The following is a 21,194-nucleotide window of genomic DNA, read 5'->3' as shown; positions in this document are numbered from 1 at the left end:
CTTCTGGACCTGACACTCCCTCGAGCAACATGCCACTTCAACCCAAACGCTACCTCTGGGCTCTCTAGTCCCAGGAGCCAGAGGCAGGGAGGCCTCCAGAATCCCGCCTCTCCTTCATATCCCTTTGCAGCCTCCTCCTGCAATCGGCTGCTGAGATGAGTTGATTGTAGTTGTTTCAGGTCCATATTCCCTCCTCTGGACTAGGGAACCATCTCCCAACTTCCACCTCCTGGCGATTCCAAACACGTCTGTGGGGATGACATCTCCCCTTGCAGGTTCAGCAGCTCACTTGTGCCCACTTCAGAGAGGTGAAACTACTTTGCACGTTGTTTGAGGCCTGGGGTGATGGGCTGGAATCTGTCTAGTTTCTTACCCACCACCATCCTTCCCTTGGATGGTGGGACCCAGCCCCCACCTTGGCTCCAGCCTGACAAGTCACCCCCCCTTCCCCACTCCTGGATATGTCCATGCCTTTGCAGTAGCTGTGGCTAGAGTACTCCTCTCATTCTTCCAGGCTAGGAACCTGCAGGCATCTGCAGATGGGGCTCTATTTCTGTTCGTCAGTTACCCGGCTCAGTTACCGGGCTGACACACAGTGTGGGGTTGATAAATGTTTCAATGTTTGAATAAAGTCCGCATGAGTCATTTTATTTATCTGTTTGAAGAAAGCAGCGTTTTGTAACTCCGCAACTCCTATTGCTCCCATTTGCTTGCCCCAAATTTCCATGAGCTGTTAGGAATCAGAGATAGCAGGTAAGGTGCTGGCAGCACCACTGAGTTGATCTGGGTGTTTCACCTCTCGGCTTTTGGAATCTGGGAAAGATATTTTCCTTTTCACTGGGACATTAACTATATCCTCAAACCATGTTTCTAACATGAACAAATGGGTCAGAGTTCAGTACCCCAGGCAGTTTTCAAACCAAATTTGGTAATGTTGATTTAAAACTGCTCAACAAGAAAAGCACCCAGTCTAATCATGGAAAATATTAGAACTGCTTTCTACGCAGCGACATATTGTTGAGAGACTTGTTCACTGAAATTATATTAATCACAGGGAAGGATTATAAGCTCTCTCTCTCTCTTTGTTTTTTAAACAGGATCAATTTGACAACTTAGAAAAACACACACAGTGGGGAATTGACATTCTTGAGAAATACATCAAATTTGTAAAGGAGAGGACAGAGATCGAACTCAGCTATGCAAAGCAACTCAGGTAAGTTGATATAGAAAAAGGCTATTGGTTAACTGCAAAATGGATGTAACTATAATTTATATTCTCATTTATACTATGAATGTATAGTCCTTTAGATATTTCATTTCCTCTTTTATGTGAGGTAATATATATGAACAGAAATCATTGCTTTTACTATAGAAAATTTATTTTCATGGAACAATAAAAATAAAAACTAAGTTATTGCCCTCTGGCTCTGGTTTTTTTTTTTGAAGGATATTTTCTGAATATACTTGGAAAAATAAGTATATTCTTTTCAGAAAACTCCTAATTGAAATATAACGTATCTGTGCAGAGAAGTACACATCCTAAGTGTACAGCCCCAGAAATCTTCAGAGTGAACACCCCTGTGTCACCAGGACCCAGATACTAGAAACAGGCAAATCCAGCCCCAGAGGCCCCCTGCCCTTCTGGTGCATCACCCTCTTCCCATGGTTGTACACTCTTCTGATTTTGAATGACACAGACAGTCTTGTCTACTTTTGAACCTCATGTGAACATATTCACTTATTAGGCACTGTTTGTATTTGCCTTCTTTTGTTGTACATTATGTTTGTGAGATTCATTTATGCGGCTGCATACAGTGGTAGCTTCTTTTCATTGGTGGTTGGCATCTGGGTGTGTGAGTATACCACAGTCCATCCATTCCTCTGCCACGGATGATTGCTTGTCCCGTGTGGGGTTATAAAGTCTGTCTACACCCAGGAGTGGAAATGTGGGGTCATTGATGTTTAGCTTTAAGTAAACTGTTTTCCAAAATGCTTCTCCCGATCTGCCCTCCATCCAGCAGCCTGTAAGAGTCCTGTGGAGCAGCATTTTAAAAGTGCTTGGACCTCTTACATCTTTAACGATGAAATTATCCAAGAAATGTGTGCTTTTAGATAAAATGTGTAAAAGTTGTTGGTAGAACAAAGCTGGAACTTGATGTGGCATGCACAATCTTTAATGATCTCTTGTTTGGTTGAATTGGTTTATGCAGATTATTTTAAGGCCTATTAAAGATCTGACATACACACCCCCCACCATACACACACACAAAAAGAAACCTGATAAAGATCCAGATGACTTTGGCATAGAAACATTTAATTTGAACCCAAAGAGTGTCTGTAGAAGGAGTATATTCATGTGTCACTGAGAGAAGGTAGATTCTTTTAGAGCTGGTATTGTTTATAAATAAGCACCTGAATGGTGCATATGGATTGCTTTTATGGATGACAAGTTTTGTTTCCATTGAGTAAATAAAACATAAAACGTATTGCTCAATGAAACAACCGTTATGACTTGCTGAATCCAGATCGATTTCTAGCACTGTGTATATGAATCAGCCTCTCATCCTGAACGTAGGAATAGGGAAGGGGCTGCTTCATGCTGATTATCTAAATATTGCACTGGTAGTCATAAAATGGCTTTCCTTTGAAAATGGGATACATACATCTTTAGCCTAAACACGGTCTTGCCTTATGGATTTATCTGTGTTTGTTGTCTCTCTTTTTCTATTAGCTGACGCTTGTCTTCCCTGACACCTTTGTCACAATCTTGCTTTGTTTGGGAGGTTTGTGATTAGATGCCATTAATTCAGCACTAGCAAGTGTCTGCTCCATTCTGTGTCACGAAGGGAAAGGCCTTTCTTAGTTCCTCCTCTGGATCACACTCTGGCTTCTTGCCCTTTCTCATCACCCTAGGTGAGGGATGGAGGATGCAAGTAACAAAATGGGAGGCTCTTGGAAAAGAATGCAAATTCCAGTGTGGGTTTAGGGTAAAGTATAATGGCTCTCCATTGATGTTTTACCCTCTTGTAGATCATGTTTCACAACTTGAAACAGAGGATTAGTATTAGGGTTCTGATAGTAATCTCTTAATAAGTACTTTTCCTGGGATTTAAATAGATATTTAGTAGGCTCTACGCCCAATGTGGGGCTCAAACTTACAACCCCTAGACCAAGAGTCACATGTTCCACCAACTGAGCCAGCCAGGTGCCCCCTGAGATTTAACTATTAACATTTGTTTTATTACATCCCTAAGAGGTGTCGCAATTTGTCCTTGTTGGGAGAAGGTGATATACGGGATCAGGAGTAATTGAACAAATGCCTTCAAGATGATTACTAACCCTTCAGACTGTTCTCCTTGATACTGAGCTGCAGTGCTGATACATAAGCATCCTCTCTCCTTTGCGGGTTTGCTTCCCCACTCACCCAAGTGACTCAGCATCTCCCCTTTCTGCAAATCCAGCACCTCCTTTCCCATCCTCACCACTTGCTTGCTATGTCACTGAAAACATGGAAGAGGTCAGAAGATGACTTCCTCAGACTCTCAGCATCTGACCGCATGTCTCTGTGCCCCCTGCCCCGAGATGCTTCTGTCTAAATCCAGGCACAACTCGTGTGCACCAGGTGTCACCTCTACCTCTGACTCTGGAACTCAGCCCCAGTGGTTCTCTCTCCCATGCCCTCAGTTCTTCATTCTTTGGTGGATTATTATCCCCATCGACACATGAGCATGCCGTCCTTCAAAAACAAACTTCCTTTGAACTCACTCTCCTCACCGTCTGCCACCATTTCTCTGCTCCCCTTTCTAGCCAAACTTCTCAGGAGTATCTTCCTTGCTGGCTCCAGTCCCTCCCCTCTCTCTATGTTAAACTAACCCTGCACCACTCAGCCTGAACTGCTCTTCAGGTGACTTCCATATCCTTCAACCCAGTCACCTATCCTCAGTTCAGAGTCCTTGGCCCATTAGCAGCTTTGACGAGGTAGATGCTTCCTCCTCCTTCTCTCTTGGACTCTGAAATTCCAATCTGGCTTCCTTCCTACCTCACTGGGAGTTCCTTCTCACCCTGCTTGCTGGGTTCTCCTTCTCCCCCTGCCTCTTCATCCGATGTGCGCTAATACCCAGTCCCTGTCATCTTACCCTGTCGATCTGTATTCCCTCGAGAATCTCATCTGGCTTTAACTATGATCTCTGTGACAATGGCTCACAGATGTGTTCCTCCAAGGTAGACCTCTATCCTGGACTCTGACACAGATTATGCATCATCTCCAGTTGGATGTCTAAAACCTATCTGAAATACGTGTCTGAAACCGAATCTGTCCACTTAAAATCTAGATTTGCATAGCCCAACTTTTCCCTAGGCACTTGAGGGCAGCTCCCTCCTTCCTTGTTAGGTCCGAAATCCTGGAGTCTCCTTTGGCTCCCCTCTTTCTCTGCCACTACCCACTCCCATCCCCAGTCTAAGCCATCGAGAAGTCCTGGTGACTGTACTTCGAAAGTTTATGCAGGATCTGACCCCTACTGGTAAACTCCACTGTGGTCCAGTCTCCATCACCTCTCACCTGGGTTATTATGAGGCTTTTAACTGCTTTCTCTTATTCCCTTCTTATTTCCTCTTGTCTGTTTTCCACAAAGCAGCTAGATCTTGGCAGTCTCTTCAAAATTCCAACAACTCCACATTTTACTCCGTAAATCAGAATCCTTACCATGGATGTCCTACAAAGCCCTATGTGATCATATCCCCCAACCTCTGACATCATTTCTTTCCTCCTTCTCCCTCCTCTCTGCTCTAGCGATACCAGCCTCCTTGCTGTTTCTTGTACACACCAGGCATGCTCTCACTCCAGGGCTCACCTTTCCATGCGGGTATCATTTATATGTTCTTCTCCTCAATCCACAGGGCCACCCCCTTGCCTCCTTCAAGTCTTTCCTCAGATGTCATCTGCTCAGTGAGGCCTACCTCATCTGCTGTACTTTATGGCTTTTCCATAGCACTGATAACTTCCTAACATTCTTTATAATTTTCTTAGATATCATGTTTACTGCTCATTTCTTCCACTGCTCTCCACTACAATGGAAGAAGCCCCTTTAGGGCAGGGGATTTGAGTTGTGTTCCCTAGAGTATCCCAGTAGTATGGAACAGTGCCTGATGCATACTTGGTACTCAGTAAATAGTTGTAGAAAGAGTGAATTGACAGGTCCGGATCTAAGATGTTTGGTCCTTAGTGCTTCAAGGAGAATCATGTGTTTGCACAGGCTGTGAGAGCTGATGAAGGCTTACCAACAAACAGAACAACCAATAATATGTCAACAGAGTTCCAGGGGAGCTCTAAGGAATGAGATACCTTGGAGCTCACCTTCTCACTGTGGAAAATAGACTCCACATGCAAATAAGCAAAATATCAAATCATTTAAAGATAACATTTATCCCAGATAAGAAAAGCCAGTGACATAATAGAGCATGATGGTGGGTGGGGGTTACTTAACTAGACTGGACAGGGAAAACTGTTGCTTGAGAACAGAAGGACAGAGAGGGCAGGCATGCCAAAGTCTGGACATAGCTCTTCCAGGCCAAAGAATCAGCAAGTGCAAAGGTCCTGAGGTGGAAACATGTTCAAGGAATGGAAAGGCCAGTGTGACTGATGCATAGTCCATAAATGCTTGCTTGAAATAGCAGTATGATGTTGAAAAAGCAACATGATCTTTTTGGGGAGACCTCTGGTATTAAGTCATTTTAATTTTTTTTTAACATTAGAGGAAAAGAAATGCTAACTGATTTTAGAAGCAAAGGATGATAATTAGGGCTCTGATTTCTATAGGTTTAGACATACTACAGGCCAAGTCCCAATCCATCCACTGCCTGGTTTTGTAAATAAAGTTTTACAGAAACACAGCCTCATCCATTCATTAATGTATTGTCTATGGCTGCTTCTGAAAAACAATTTCAATTGACTAATTGCCACAGGACCATGTGACCTACTTGCAAGTCTATCTTATCTTTTACAGAAAAAATTTACTGACCCTTGTTATACTTACTTCAGAGTTATTTAATATTTCTTCAAGGCAATGTAAGGTCAAATTCCTAACAAAGTTTTAAAACATCTCATATGACCTAAGAGCACCAATTATTGATTGCCTGTTCAACTGTTAATTTAAAAAAAAAAAAAAAGCTAAATTATTTGTTATGACCAGATAATGAACTCATATGATTAAGAATTCCAGAGGTATAAAATGATATACCACGAGGGACGCCTGGGTGTCTCAGTGATTGAGTGTTTGCCTTCGGCTCAGTGATCCTGGAGTCCTGGTATTGAGTCCCACATCGGGCTACCCCTGCATGGAGCTTGCTTCTCCCTCTGCCTGTGTCTGCCTCTCTGTATCTCTCATGGATAAATAAATAAAATATTTTAAAAATAAATAAAATAAAATAAAGTAAAATAAAATAAAATAAAATGATGTACCATGAAGGGTCCCTTCTCTTACCCTGTCCCTGGGTACAATAAATGTTATCAGTCACTTGTTTATCCTTCCTGAGAAATTTTATGCCAACACAGGCACACGAGGGTGTGTTTTCTTCCTTGTTTCCCCAGCAGTACTGTGTGCCCTTGCTTTAATACATCCTGGAGATTGTTCTGAGGATTCATTATTTTTGCGGTTTTAGAATATCACATTGGGTTGGTGGACATGTTAATTGTTTCCAATTGTTTGCAACTCTGAACAAAGTTGCAATAACCTTGAGTAATCCACTTGGACAAGACTGTCTATAGAGACTTAGTTCCTAAAAGGAGTGTTCTGGTTCCGATAGAGTTCCCCAAATTGCCACTGAGAGGCCATGACCCTGTGGCTCATACCAGAGCATGTACAGTGCTACTTACCTTGACCCTCAGTACTTCTTGGTGCTGGTCTTTTTTTATCTTTGCCAATGTGATAAGTAAAAATTGGAGAGTCTGAGTCTTATTTTTGTTTCTCTTATTATCAGTGAGATTGAGTCTGTTTTTATACATTTGAGCCATTTTACTTCCTTTTTGATGAATCATCATGTCCTGCTCAGCTTTTTTCTTAAGTTGGAGTTCATTGTCAATAAAGGGTAATTATATAGAAATCATTTTATAAAACATAATGCATATTGTATATATAAGGAATTCAACTTACATTTACTTTCACAATAAAAAAGACATACAAAGCAAATGGAAGGATTTGCCAAACCATAAATATTAAACTCTTATAAGATTTAGCAGTACGGTTATGGAAAACTTGCAGGATGTCATTTCTGTTTTCATTTTAACTCCATGTTATAATTTTAAACAGACTCAATTGACTCACTGCCAAGTAAGATAGAGAAAATAATAGTTACATGTTTTGTCTCCTCTTCTAATTGAGTTATATAATTTGTTCTGTAACATGGTCCCACAGTTAATTTGTCTTAATTCTGCATTTATTTATTTGTTTGTTTAGATTTAAGAGAGAGAGGGGGAGAGAGTGTGTGCATGGTGGGGGAGGGGGAGCGGGAGAGCAGGAGACTCAAGCAGACTGTGCTGAGCGCAGAGCCGGATCCCGGCTGGATCCCACGCCTCTGAGATGATGACCTGAGCCAAAGCCAAGAGTCAGATGCTAAACTGACTGAGCCACCCAGGCGCCCCTTAATTCTGTATTTAAATATAAATGTATTCTCACCACCATTCCTTCTACCACAGCCTCTCCACTGTCTCTTGGCATCAAAAATAAATGCAAATATTTCCTTCCCTAATGAGAGTTTGTGGAGTAATCTTCGAGTTCATGCCTGTTTGAGAATACCCCACACCTGATAATAATTTGGCCTGGTTGTTCTCCAGTAATGTTTTCTTTCTCTCCAAACTTTGCTGCTGCATTGTTTTTTGGTGGAAAAGTCTGGAGCCGGCCAGATATTTTTTTCTTTGTAGGTGACTTGCTTTTTTGACAATATATGTGAAGAATTTTTTGTTCCATTTAGCAGTTTGATAACATCTCCAAGCTCAGCCTTGTGGTTGATCATTCTTTGTCAGTTTCCTTAGAGCCCTTTCATATGCAGATTCAGCTCTTCATTTCAGGGGAATGTTCTTCAATTCCATCTAAATATTTTTTCTGTACTACTTACTGGGTTGTACATACTTCAGAGATATGAGATTTCCTCATGTTAAAGTGTTCTGTTCTTTAGGTAAATTTTTTTTTTTTTTTTTTTTGCTTTTGTTAGTTGCTTTCCTTATTTTGATTATCTCAAAACTTTGCTCTGTTCAATTTGGTATCCAGCCCACTTCATTTATTAGTTCTGTAGTGTGTGCTTTAGTTCTTAGTTCATTTCCTTAGTTTTGTGGTCTATTTTAGTTTGTGGTCTGGGAACTCTTTGCTTTATTGGCTTTGTGTTTTTATTAAGTTTGTCAGTAGTGTAAAATATTCTGGAGGAGTTTGCTTTTGCTTCTTTTCTTCCAGATTGGGTGTTTTTGTTGTTTTGGTGTGTTTTTGTTTTGTTTTTTTGTCATTCCCTCCCTCCCTCCTTCCTTCCTTTCCTTCATTCCTGCCAATCTTTCTTCCTTCCTTCCTTCCTTCTCTTCCATGTTACATATCATGTCTTTTCTCCTCACTTATGTTCAATATGGGCACGTCAGTGAAGTGGTTAAGAGAACAGACACTAGAGCCCCAGGACCTGGAATGAACTCTTGATTCTTCCATTCAATAGTAACACAACTTGGGGCAGATACTCTCTGTGCTTCATCCTTTTCAGCTCTTTTTGGGAAAGTACAATTCTCTGATCAAATTTTATTTTGCTGTCTTTATCTGGAAATCTTGTGGTGAGTTTTTTTAAAAAGAAAGAAAGAAAGAAAGAAAGAAAGAAAGAAAGAAAGAAAGAAAGAAAGAAAGAAGAAAGAAAGAAAGAAAGAAAGAAAGAAAGGAAAAAAAGAAAAGAAAAAAAAAGAAAGGAAAAGAAAAGAAAAGAAAAGAAAAGAAAAGAAAAGAAAAGAAAAGAAAACAAAACATTCCTGGACCCAACCCTGGACCTTCCATTTCGGAGGGCCTGGAACTGGGCCCAGGTATCTCCTTTTTAAGCTTCCCTGTGGCTCTTCAGATCAACCAAGTTTAAAATCCAGTATCCTTATGAGAGGATTATATTTTTCTCTTACCTCTTAATTAGCCTGTCTGAAGAGCAAGTTTAATATATAAAACACTTAAAATTTCTTAGAAAGATCCCATAAATTTAAAACTACTCTTTGTGGTTTTTTTTCTTGCTTGTTGTTTTTTGAGTAACCTCATACAAAATAGAGTGAGAAAGCCCATTTCCAGAGAATGGAAATGAAAGTTGATCTTTCTTTCTAGTGGTCCCTGAGAGAAATATCTTGATTTTCCCTTCCAGACCTTTTAAGCTTTTAGTTTTCTGCTGGCATTTATAGAGTGAATTATTCATTGGTGCTTTTAAGAAGCATTTTGAATGCTGTATATGCTAACATGGTCAAAGTGATACTCATTCATCACAACTTGATGGTCTTTAAAGGCTGTCACCCACAACAGAATATCACCCGTGGTCCTTAATCCTGGTTAGGATTGGACTAGTAAGAAGGAACTATAAAGAGTGCTGGTTTGGGGGCACTTGGGTGGCTCTTATGGTTAAGTGTCTTGCCTGCCTTCAGCTCAGGTCATGATCTCTGGGTCCTGGAATAGAGCCCCATGTTTGACTCCCTGCTCTGCAGGGAATCTACTTCTCTTTCTCCCTTTGCCCCTCCCTCCTGCTCATGCTTTCTCTCTCTCTTTCTCTCTCTCTGTCTCAAATGAATAAATAAAATCTTTTTTTTTTTAAAGAGTGCTGGTTTTACCTGAATATATTCAAGCTACATTTCCTTCAATTGGATATTAAATTTAAATTGTTTTTTTTTTAAGATTTTATTTATTTATTCATGAGAGACACACACAGAGAGAGAGAGAGAGACAGGCAGAGACACAGGCAGAGGGAGAAGCAGGCTCCATGCAGGGAGCCCGATGTGGGACTCGATCCCCAGTCTCCAGGATCACACCCCAGGCTGCAGGCGGCACCAAACCTCTGCGCCACTGGGGCTGCCCCAAAATTTAAATTATTTTTATGAAGGCTTAAGACCAGAAGCTAAAAGGAAAATGTGGATTTATTAAATTTTAATACATTTTTAAAATATGAAGTGGGTTTTTTTGGTTTGTTTTATTTAAGTAGTCCCTCGAGCCCACGTGGGCCTCAAACTCCCAATCCCAAGATCGAGAGTCACTCACTCTTCTGACTGAGCCAGCCAGGTGCCCCAGAAAATGTGAATTTAAATAAATCGTTGAAATAGCAGTTTCAGCGGTACCTCGGTGGCTCATTCAGTTACATGTCTGCCTTTGGCTCAGGTAATGATCTCAGGGTCCTGGGATCGAGCCCCTCATGGGGCCCCCTGCTCAGTGGGAAGCCTGTTTTCCCTCTCCCCTGCCTCTGCTCGTTCTCACTATCTCCCCCCATCCCTCAAATAAATAAATAAAATATATTTTTTTAAAGTTTCAAAAGAATTTTTATATAAGATGTGAATTTAGAAGTGATATTTTCAATTTATAATTTATAGTTAACAGAAGAAATGATTAATATTTTAAACCATGCATTAAAAACATCTCACATACAGGGGCATCTGGGTAGTTAAGTTGACTAAGCATCTGACTCTTGATTTCACCTCAGGTCATGATATCAGGGTTATAAGATCAAGTCCCACACTGAGGTCTTCCCTGGGTGTGGAGCCTGCTTAAGATTCTCTTTCCCTCTCCCTCTGTCCCTCCCCCCACCTTCCTCCCCCCCCTCTTCCTCTCTACAGAAAAAAAAATTCTCGCATGCAGCTACTAGGGTTTTTAATACCCTAGTCTCCCATATATGCCTCTCTATGTATATGTGGAAAAAACCTTTTGGTTATATAGACATCTGCTTTCCATGTGTTCCCCTCCATCCCTGCCACCCATAACTAAGATTGGCTATTTTTATTAAGTCTACCTTTTAAGGAGTGATATTGGTAAACTAACTCAAGAGCTATACTCTGCTTTCAACAAAGATGATTTCTCTCCTTGCATTATTTTTTTCAAGTATCTTTCTTTCTTTCAAAGATTTTATTTTTAAGTAATCTTTATACTCAGTGTGGGGCTTGAACTCACAATCCTGAGATCAAGAGCTGTGTACTCCACCAACTGAGCCAGCCGGGGGCCCCTAAACCACATTTTTAAGGAAATAACTGCTTTTCAACATTTTTTTGGACCTAGGTTATTAGGTAACTGTACTATGCATCCAGAGTATCAGCAGAGAAAATGTGACATGGTTTATTTATTTTTAAAGCTTTTATTTAATTTATTCATGAGAAGCAGAGAGAGAGAGAGGTAGAGACACAGGCAGAGACACAGGTAGAGAAGCAGGCTCCATGCAGGAAGCCCGATGTGGGACTCGATTCTGGTACTCCAGGATCATGCCCTGAGCCGAAGGCAGACACTTAACTGCTGAGCCACTCAGGTGTCCCTAATAGTTAAAAATTAATTATAATTTTGAAATTATATACTTATGTCTTCAATTTACTTTTATTTTCTTACTATTATTTTAAATAAGCTCTATGCCCAATGTCAGGGTTGAATTCATGACCCTCGAAATCAAAAGTCAGGTTCTACCGAATGCGCCACCCAGGCATCCTTCATATCTTTAAGTTGAAACAATCGATATTCTGTTGGGTATTATATATTCTCCCAGAATTTCCAGACTTGAAGGAGCAACAGAGGTCATTTCATCCAACCCCCTTGAATGCACAAATGAGGAGCTGGACCCACAGACTTGCTCAGTCGTTTGTCTGGAGTCATGCCATCCTAGGGCAATGTCCTTTTTACTAAAGTCCATTGCCTCATGTCACCTAGTAGCACCTGTTAGAGATGAAATCATGTCCACTTTGTAAAGTGTACCATGATCAAAATTGTAAATTTATGGTGGTGTATTTTTTTCTAGGTCAATCTGTAGATTCAGGGGAAATGAAAGAATGTGAAATAATGAAAGGAGTTACTAGAAAAGAGGAATAGAAACCTGGGATAAACAGGGAAGTGAGTACTGAGATGCGGTCAAGTGAAGACCCTGACTGTGGACCATTAGTCAGCCTCTTCTGACTATTTCCATAAAGTGTAGCCACTAAAGTCAGGTCCCATGAGAAATCAGCCAGTGAAACCCATGTGAGTGAGTTTTGTGTTTTCAGCCTTACCTCCTGGTTTTTGTGTAAATTTAAGCATGTTGAATATAGAGATTATCTGGACTCTTGACCCGGAGGTGAGATTAGGAAGAGAAATGTAAGTGATTTTGGCTCATCTGAGTGTGTTCAGTGCAAACCTGCTAGGCAGGTTGAAAGTTCCTAATTAAATGTCTTAGCACGAACATCCCCCAAATTCCTTTCTTTTTCATTATCTCTTTTGTGGGAGCAGCCACACAGCCTTGACAACATGTCATTGGCATTTGGATTTTTTTAAAAGATTTATTTATTTATTTTAGAGAGCATGAATGGGAGGGGCAGAGAGAGAGGGGAAGAGAGAGAGAGAGAGAATCCCAAGCAGACTCTCCACTGAGGATGGAGCCTAACACAGAGCTCAATTCCATGACTCCAGGGTCATGACCTGAGCTGAAACCAAGAGTTGGATGATTAGCCAACTGTGCCACTCAGGTGCCACTCAGTGCCACCCAGCACTTGGATTTTTAATTCGAACATTTTGACATAGTCCATACGCTTTCCTTGGATCATCGTGAAGATGATCAGGAGGGAACGGTGGCCTGGTAGGAAAGTTCAGTGCTACAGGTGAAAGCCACTGCATGTATACATATAGTCTATACTCTCCAATTAAAGTCAGGTTTTAACAGCCAGGCTAACACCCAGTTGGTGGCCCTTACTGTTCTTTTTTTTTTTTTTTAAGATTTTACTTATTTATTCATGAGAGACACACACAGAGAGGCAGAGACACAGGCAGAGGGAGAAGGAGGCTCCATGCAGGGAACCCGACATGGGACTTGATCTCGGGTCTCCAGGATAACGCCCGGGGCCAAAGATGGCACCAAACAGCTGGGCCACCAGGGCTGCCCGGCCCTTTCTGTTCTCAATGTGCTCTACCTTTGAGACAAAAGATTCAAAGCTGTGTGATCCTTCATATCCTGAGCTTTATCACTCATATAGAAACATGGAAGGAAGCAAGGGCACCTGGCTGGCTCAGTCGGAAGAGCATGCAACTCTTGGTCTTGGAGTCATGAGTTCCAATCCCACATTGGGCATAGAGATGACTTAAAAAGGGGGGCGTGGGAAGGAAGGAAATAAATGAATTTCAGTTGTGGATATTTTGTGATTTTTTTTTTCTCATAAGCAAAAGCACTGATTTCATCTTTCTTTTTTGATTTCTCAATCATCTTTCTATAGAAGGTGACAGGTCTGCATTTTTCTTTTAGGAACCTCGCAAAGAAATACCAGCCTAAGAAGAACTCAAAGGAGGAAGAAGAATACAGGTCTGTTTAATAATGCTGATAATTATGTGGTGATATCTTTATACCCATCGTGATAAGGATGAAGGAAAGGATGAATGAAATCAGCAAAAAGAAGCTGCATTCCCCGCTTATATTTGTGCTAGTTTTAAAATTGGCAGTGAGAACAATAAAAACCCTACTCAACTAACTTATGCTGAGTCACTAGACCTATTCCAGATTGTTTCAATTAAGGTAATTGGGAAAAGCTTAGAATATAATCTAAGCAAATACAGGAAGTGTGGATTATGCATTCCACAGTGTTGGTTTGCTTTTATAATATCAAGAGTCTCTTTCATTGAGAAATATGTCCTGTTCATTTAGAAATTAAGGCCCCTTACCGTGCACAGCCCTTATAATGTATTATGTCTCTAATTTAGATCTAAATATCCGTTGCATTAGTACCTATAGCAGGTAAAGGTATTTGGGGGTCATATTTGGACCAAGTATTAACAAAGGCAAGTACTGGTTATGTAGAGTGATTCAGTGTCACAAAATGCAAAGTGTTTCAGTTGTAATTAATTCTGAGCCATTTCAATGAGAACACTCATGAGTAATGAACTGTCAGGATCCTATGGGAGGTCAATGCACATTAACCTGATTTTAATTAATATTTCATCAGCACATACAGTGTTAGAAGGGACGGGGTATTGTTTGAAAAGAGTGGCATGTGTTCACTTCCGTAGGTATACGGCGTGCAAAGCCTTCCTTTCCACCCTGAACGAAATGAACGATTATGCTGGGCAGCATGAAGTTATCTCTGAGAACATGACCTCAAACATCACTGTGGAGTTAGCCCGCTACGTCCAGGAACTGAAGCAGGAGAGGAAATCGGTAAGAAAAATATGTTTTTTCTTCATAAGCGATGGACCAGGGGTAACGGGAATATCCCTAGAAGCTTTCAAATTAAATACAGTCATATAAGGTGGTAGGTCTTGAACTTGAACTGAATCGTGTAAAAGTTATGGACTCTGTTCTTAGAAGGTGTTTCTAGGTCTTTATAAGGGTCCCTCAGCCACTGAAACTTATCTGGAGACTGCCAGGATGCTAATCCCTTTGAGGAATTTAATTATATTTGAGGACATAAAAAGAGTCATAAAAAGAGTAAGCAATATAAGATTATATATGCGGTGTGGAATACATAGTATTAAAATAAATCCTTATAAAATGTTCAAAAACCCAGAAAGATGATCCCAGGTACATCTACTCTGTTCTTTGGCTCCTTCATCCTCTAAGGAAGAGGACCATTTGTGTTCCTCCTACCTTCACTATAATCTTTTCATAGCTTTTATTGTTAACAAAGGAGAAAAATGTATGCTCACACAAAGTATATTCATAGTCAAGGTTTTGCCCTAAAAGATTTATTTTTAAGCTGTGGTCTGTATCATTGTTCTCTGATCAATTATTCGGTACGTCATAATTTGTTAGTAATAAAGTAGTAAAGCTGGCCAGTGATAATACGTTTTTCATTTAAATTTGAGTCCACTGTAATTCTTTTAGTCTGCTGGAGATGGAGGAGCCAACAGGGAAGATGTGGTTCCTGCTAAAATGGGGAGAGATATTAAATAATAATGACCAAAATATTTACCTAATTGCAACTGTGATAGTTGCTACAAGTATGAGTACAGGTGCTATGGGAGCAGATGATAGGAATACCTAACATGCTCCTGCTCAGAATCCAGGAGCAGCTTGCCAAGGCCCTTACCACCTAATGTTTTAACAAGGATGAATAGGAGTGGCCTGGGACAAGCAATAGAGGGAGCAGCCAGTGCAAAGGCCCTGAGACAGGAAAGTATTTGGAACATCTGAAGGGTTTACTTCTATCTAAGCTGTAAGTAGGTAGCACATGGCTTTGGGTATGTTTAATAGTTAATAACAGATCTGTGCCTTAAGATCACCCATTCGTCTGGAAAATATATATATAAATAAAACACAATTCATAAACTGAGATGAAGTTTTTATCTATTCACATTAGAGCAGTGATCTCAACAGGGCACAATTTTTCTTACCACCTCAGCAACATTTGCCAGTATCTGGAGATAGTTTTGGTTGTCTGGGGGATTAGATGGGGATGGGAAGGCTGCCATCGGCATCTGATGCGTAGAACCCAGAGATGCTGTTAAACGTCCTACAGTGAGCAGGCCAGCCTCATCAACAAAGAACTATCTGGCCCATAATGTCCGTAGTGCCCAGATTGAGAAACCCTGCCCCAGAGCCCCAAGTTAGATGACAGCATCTTCCAGGCCATTCATTAAAGAAGATCTTTTTTTTTTCCTGTGATGGAAAGGAAGCAGTGAAACAGAATACTAAGGTTCAGAATGAACCACAAATGCCTAATGTAATCATGAAGCAAATACAATAAATCCGAACATGATGTTGGACTGCTTCCCTGGGTTCTTGAACTTCCCTCAACCTTGCAAAGTTTATACCTTTTCCCTGTTTGTTTCTTTGTTCAATGCTTTGTTTCTCTTGACTGACCTGCATCTACCCATACAGCTTAGAAATTTAGCCACCACCCTAAACAAGAACTCTCTGCAATTACCTTAATGCAGAGTATAAATTCTGTTTCTGGAGTGAATCATGAGATATGAACCCACATAACCTGGCTTCCTGTTACTTTTTTGAATCTCTCTTCCTCCAACAGTATGGCCCCCTTGCTGCTCCTCATCCTTGCCCTGTGTGATCCTGCCTCAGGGCCTTTGCACCAGCTTTTCTCTCCTTGGAAAGCTTTCCCTCCAGATTTCTGCAGAGCTCACTTGCTGACTTCTTTCTTGGGAATATCATCTCCTGGAGGTCTGTCTTGTCCACCTATTTAAAATTACAAAGTCCCAGGGCACCTGGGTGGCTCAGTGGTTGAGTGTCTGCCTTTGGTTCAGGTCATGATCCTGGGGTCCTGGAATTGAGTCCTGCATCAGGCTCCCAGGAGGGAGTTTGCTTCTCCCTCTGCCTATGTCTCTCATGAATAAACAAATAAAAATTTTTTTTTAAAGATTTTATTCATTTATTCACAAGAGACACAGAGAAAGAGGCAGAGATACAGGCAGAGGGAGAAGCAGGCTTTATGCAGGGAGCCTGACATGGGACTCAATCCCAGGACTCCAGGATCATGCCCCTGGGCCGAAGGCAGACTCTAAACCTCTGAGCCACCCAGGGATCCCCAAATAAAGCTTTTTAAAAAAAATTACAAAGCCCCACCTCTCCTTCTTCTCCTTGTTTCCACCACCTTCCCTGCTCTACTGTTTTCCCATAGTGCTTACCCAGCATCTAACATTTTATGTGTTTGTTTGTTTTCTTTCATCTCACTCTAGAATGTAAGCTCCACGAGGGCAAGAATTTTCTGGGCTACTCTCCTATCCTGAGCACCTGGATGAGTGCCAGGCTGGGACGAAGCAGGCTCCTGAGAAATACTCCCAGGGTGGGAGAAAGATTTAGGAAGTAGAGAGAAGCAGTCTTAGACTCAACTTAATTCTTAGTTAGACTTTGTGTCACTAGCTGAGGATCCTTGTTATTTCTTTTTTGTGTTGTGATTTGGTCCTTTTGTTTTTATTCACTCACTGCTAATCATATGTTTTTCATACATATTTGTAGTTTGAATTCTGTTCCCTTTATTTAATCAGAAATTATAGTAATTTATAGAGTAAATTATAGGTGATACAGATACACATTAAATAATATCTTGCAATACGTAGTGTTCCCTTTATTTTTAGGGAGAATTACAAGCACACATCTCTGAGTCAGATGTTCTGCTAGGAAGAACTGCAAAGACCATGCTCTCTTGAAATGTTTTGTCATTACATTAAATTGACATTTTAGGGAATTCGAAACCTTTTAAAATTCTAGAAAGAATCAATAGGCAAATGCATATCCCTGTTGTTTTAATACAATGCATCATGAACATTTTTGCTTTTCTTCTGTGTAATAGTTACCATTATTTTGAATGACTGCATAATGTGGCATTATGTTATATGTTGCTTTGCTGTGATTTTAAAAATTATTCTGATAATATTGGCTATTTAATTGCTTGTCCTCAAGTCTTCATTTTTATGGATTATAATCACCAATATCTATTAGGCTTTTATTTCATCCTCATAGCACCCCTTGGGACATTACACACTCTACCCCAGACCAGGAGGCTGGAGGTGGCAAGGCTGGGATTCAGTCCCGTACAGGGTGGTGCATCTGGGTGTCTCTCTAAGCCCATGCATGTTCGCATGCATGTTTTTGTTTCCACTGAGTTATGTTCTTTAACCTACATCCAAGGATGCCAGGTTATACAGTGTGAACATCTTCACGGGCAGTTAGCTGTAGATAAAGTGCTCCTTGAGGTCAAACCTCATAGAAATAATCAATATTTCTCCTTTAGAGCTTTCCCTTTTGACTTGCCTGACTCTTATTAGAAAGTGATCTTATTTTCAAAAAGATCCATGACTCCGGTCATGACCTGAGCTGAAACCAAGAGTTGGATGATTAGCCAACTGTGCCACTCAGGTGCCACTCAGTGCCACCCAGCACTTGGATTTTTAATTCGAACATTTTGACATAGTCCATACGCTTTCCTTGGATCATCGTGAAGATGATCAGGAGGGAACAGTGGCCTGGTAGGAAAGTTCAGTGCTACAGGTGAAAACCACTGCATGTATACATATAGTCTATACTCTCCAATTAAAGTCAGGTTTTAACAGCCAGGCTAACACCCAGTTGGTGGCCCTTACTGTTCTTTTTTTTTTTTTTTTAAGATTTTACTTATTTATTCATGAGAGACACACACAGAGAGGCAGAGACACAGGCAGAGGGAGAAGGAGGCTCCATGCAGGGAACCCGACATGGGACTTGATCTCGGGTCTCCAGGATAACGCCCGGGGCCAAAGATGGCACCAAACAGCTGGGCCACCAGGGCTGCCCGGCCCTTTCTGTTCTCAATGTGCTCTACCTTTGAGACAAAAGATTCAAAGCTGTGTGATCCTTCATATCCTGAGCTTTATCACTCATATAGAAACATGGAAGGAAGCAAGGGCACCTGGCTGGCTCAGTCGGAAGAGCATGCAACTCTTGGTCTTGGAGTCATGAGTTCCAATCCCACATTGGGCATAGAGATGACTTAAAAAGGGGGGCGTGGGAAGGAAGGAAATAAATGAATTTCAGTTGTGGATATTTTGTGATTTTTTTTTTCTCATAAGCAAAAGCACTGATTTCATCTTTCTTTTTTGATTTCTCAATCATCTTTCTATAGAAGGTGACAGGTCTGCATTTTTCTTTTAGGAACCTCGCAAAGAAATACCAGCCTAAGAAGAACTCAAAGGAGGAAGAAGAATACAGGTCTGTTTAATAATGCTGATAATTATGTGGTGATATCTTTATACCCATCGTGATAAGGATGAAGGAAAGGATGAATGAAATCAGCAAAAAGAAGCTGCATTCCCCGCTTATATTTGTGCTAGTTTTAAAATTGGCAGTGAGAACAATAAAAACCCTACTCAACTAACTTATGCTGAGTCACTAGACCTATTCCAGATTGTTTCAATTAAGGTAATTGGGAAAAGCTTAGAATATAATCTAAGCAAATACAGGAAGTGTGGATTATGCATTCCACAGTGTTGATTTGCTTTTATAATATCAAGAGTCTCTTTCATTGAGAAATATGTCCTGTTCATTTAGAAATTAAGGCCCCTTACCGTGCACAGCCCTTATAATGTATTATGTCTCTAATTTAGATCTAAATATCCGTTGCATTAGTACCTATAGCAGGTAAAGGTATTTGGGGGTCATATTTGGACCAAGTATTAACAAAGGCAAGTACTGGTTATGTAGAGTGATTCAGTGTCACAAAATGCAAAGTGTTTCAGTTGTAATTAATTCTGAGCCATTTCAATGAGAACACTCATGAGTAATGAACTGTCAGGATCCTATGGGAGGTCAATGCACATTAACCTGATTTTAATTAATATTTCATCAGCACATACAGTGTTAGAAGGGACGGGGTATTGTTTGAAAAGAGTGGCATGTGTTCACTTCCATAGGTATACGGCGTGCAAAGCCTTCCTTTCCACCCTGAACGAAATGAACGATTATGCTGGGCAGCATGAAGTTATCTCTGAGAACATGACCTCAAACATCACTGTGGAGTTAGCCCGCTACGTCCAGGAACTGAAGCAGGAGAGGAAATCGGTAAGAAAAATATGTTTTTTCTTCATAAGCGATGGACTAGGGGTAACGGGAATATCCCTAGAAGCTTTCAAATTAAATACAGTCATATAAGGTGGTAGGTCTTGAACTTGAACTGAATCGTGTAAAAGTTATGGACTCTGTTCTTAGAAGGTGTTTCTAGGTCTTTATAAGGGTCCCTCAGCCACTGAAACTTATCTGGAGACTGCCAGGATGCTAATCCCTTTGAGGAATTTAATTATATTTGAGGACATAAAAAGAGTCATAAAAAGAGTAAGCAATATAAGATTATATATGCGGTGTGGAATACATAGTATTAAAATAAATCCTTATAAAATGTTCAAAAACCCAGAAAGATGATCCCAGGTACATCTACTCTGTTCTTTGGCTCCTTCATCCTCTAAGGAAGAGGACCATTTGTGTTCCTCCTACCTTCACTATAATCTTTTCATAGCTTTTATTGTTAACAAAGGAGAAAAATGTATGCTCACACAAAGTATATTCATAGTCAAGGTTTTGCCCTAAAAGATTTATTTTTAAGCTGTGGTCTGTATCATTGTTCTCTGATCAATTATTCGGTACGTCATAATTTGTTAGTAATAAAGTAGTAAAGCTGGCCAGTGATAATACGTTTTTCATTTAAATTTGAGTCCACTGTAATTCTTTTAGTCTGCTGGAGATGGAGGAGCCAACAGGGAAGATGTGGTTCCTGCTGAAATGGGGAGAGATATTAAATAATAATGACCAAAATATTTACCTAATTGCAACTGTGATAGTTGCTACAAGTATGAGTACAGGTGCTATGGGAGCAGATGATAGGAATACCTAACATGCTCCTGCTCAGAATCCAGGAGCAGCTTGCCAAGGCCCTTACCACCTAATGTTTTAACAAGGATGAATAGGAGTGGCCTGGGACAAGCAATAGAGGGAGCAGCCAGTGCAAAGGCCCTGAGACAGGAAAGTATTTGGAACATCTGAAGGGTTTACTTCTATCTAAGCTGTAAGTAGGTAGCACATGGCTTTGGGTATGTTTAATAGTTAATAACAGATCTGTGCCTTAAGATCACCCATTCGTCTGGAAAATATATATATAAATAAAACACAATTCATAAACTGAGATGAAGTTTTTATCTATTCACATTAGAGCAGTGATCTCAACAGGGCACAATTTTTCTTACCACCTCAGCAACATTTGCCAGTATCTGGAGATAGTTTTGGTTGTCTGGGGGATTAGATGGGGATGGGAAGGCTGCCATCGGCATCTGATGCGTAGAACCCAGAGATGCTGTTAAACGTCCTACAGTGAGCAGGCCAGCCTCATCAACAAAGAACTATCTGGCCCATAATGTCCGTAGTGCCCAGATTGAGAAACCCTGCCCCAGAGCCCCAAGTTAGATGACAGCATCTTCCAGGCCATTCATTAAAGAAGATCTTTTTTTTTTCCTGTGATGGAAAGGAAGCAGTGAAACAGAATACTAAGGTTCAGAATGAACCACAAATGCCTAATGTAATCATGAAGC

At 40.6% G+C, this 21,194-nt stretch overlaps 1 protein-coding gene across 1 annotated transcript in view; it reads left to right on the top strand.

The window, feature by feature from the left end:
* The window catches only part of FNBP1 (formin binding protein 1), a 143,631-nt gene that overhangs the window by 52,468 nt on the left and 69,969 nt on the right, over positions 1 to 21,194 (top strand). The window contains exons 2-4 of the mRNA XM_041723795.1: positions 1,098 to 1,213; positions 13,441 to 13,497; positions 14,199 to 14,346. Coding sequence (XP_041579729.1) covers positions 1,098 to 1,213; positions 13,441 to 13,497; positions 14,199 to 14,346 — 321 coding nt within the window. The remainder of the gene's footprint in view (positions 1 to 1,097; positions 1,214 to 13,440; positions 13,498 to 14,198; positions 14,347 to 21,194) is intronic.

This window comes from Vulpes lagopus, chromosome 12 (genome assembly GCF_018345385.1).
Source record: "Vulpes lagopus strain Blue_001 chromosome 12, ASM1834538v1, whole genome shotgun sequence".
NCBI classification, from domain to species: domain Eukaryota; kingdom Metazoa; phylum Chordata; class Mammalia; order Carnivora; family Canidae; genus Vulpes; species Vulpes lagopus.
This window is presented reverse-complemented; position numbering and strand designations above follow the sequence as displayed.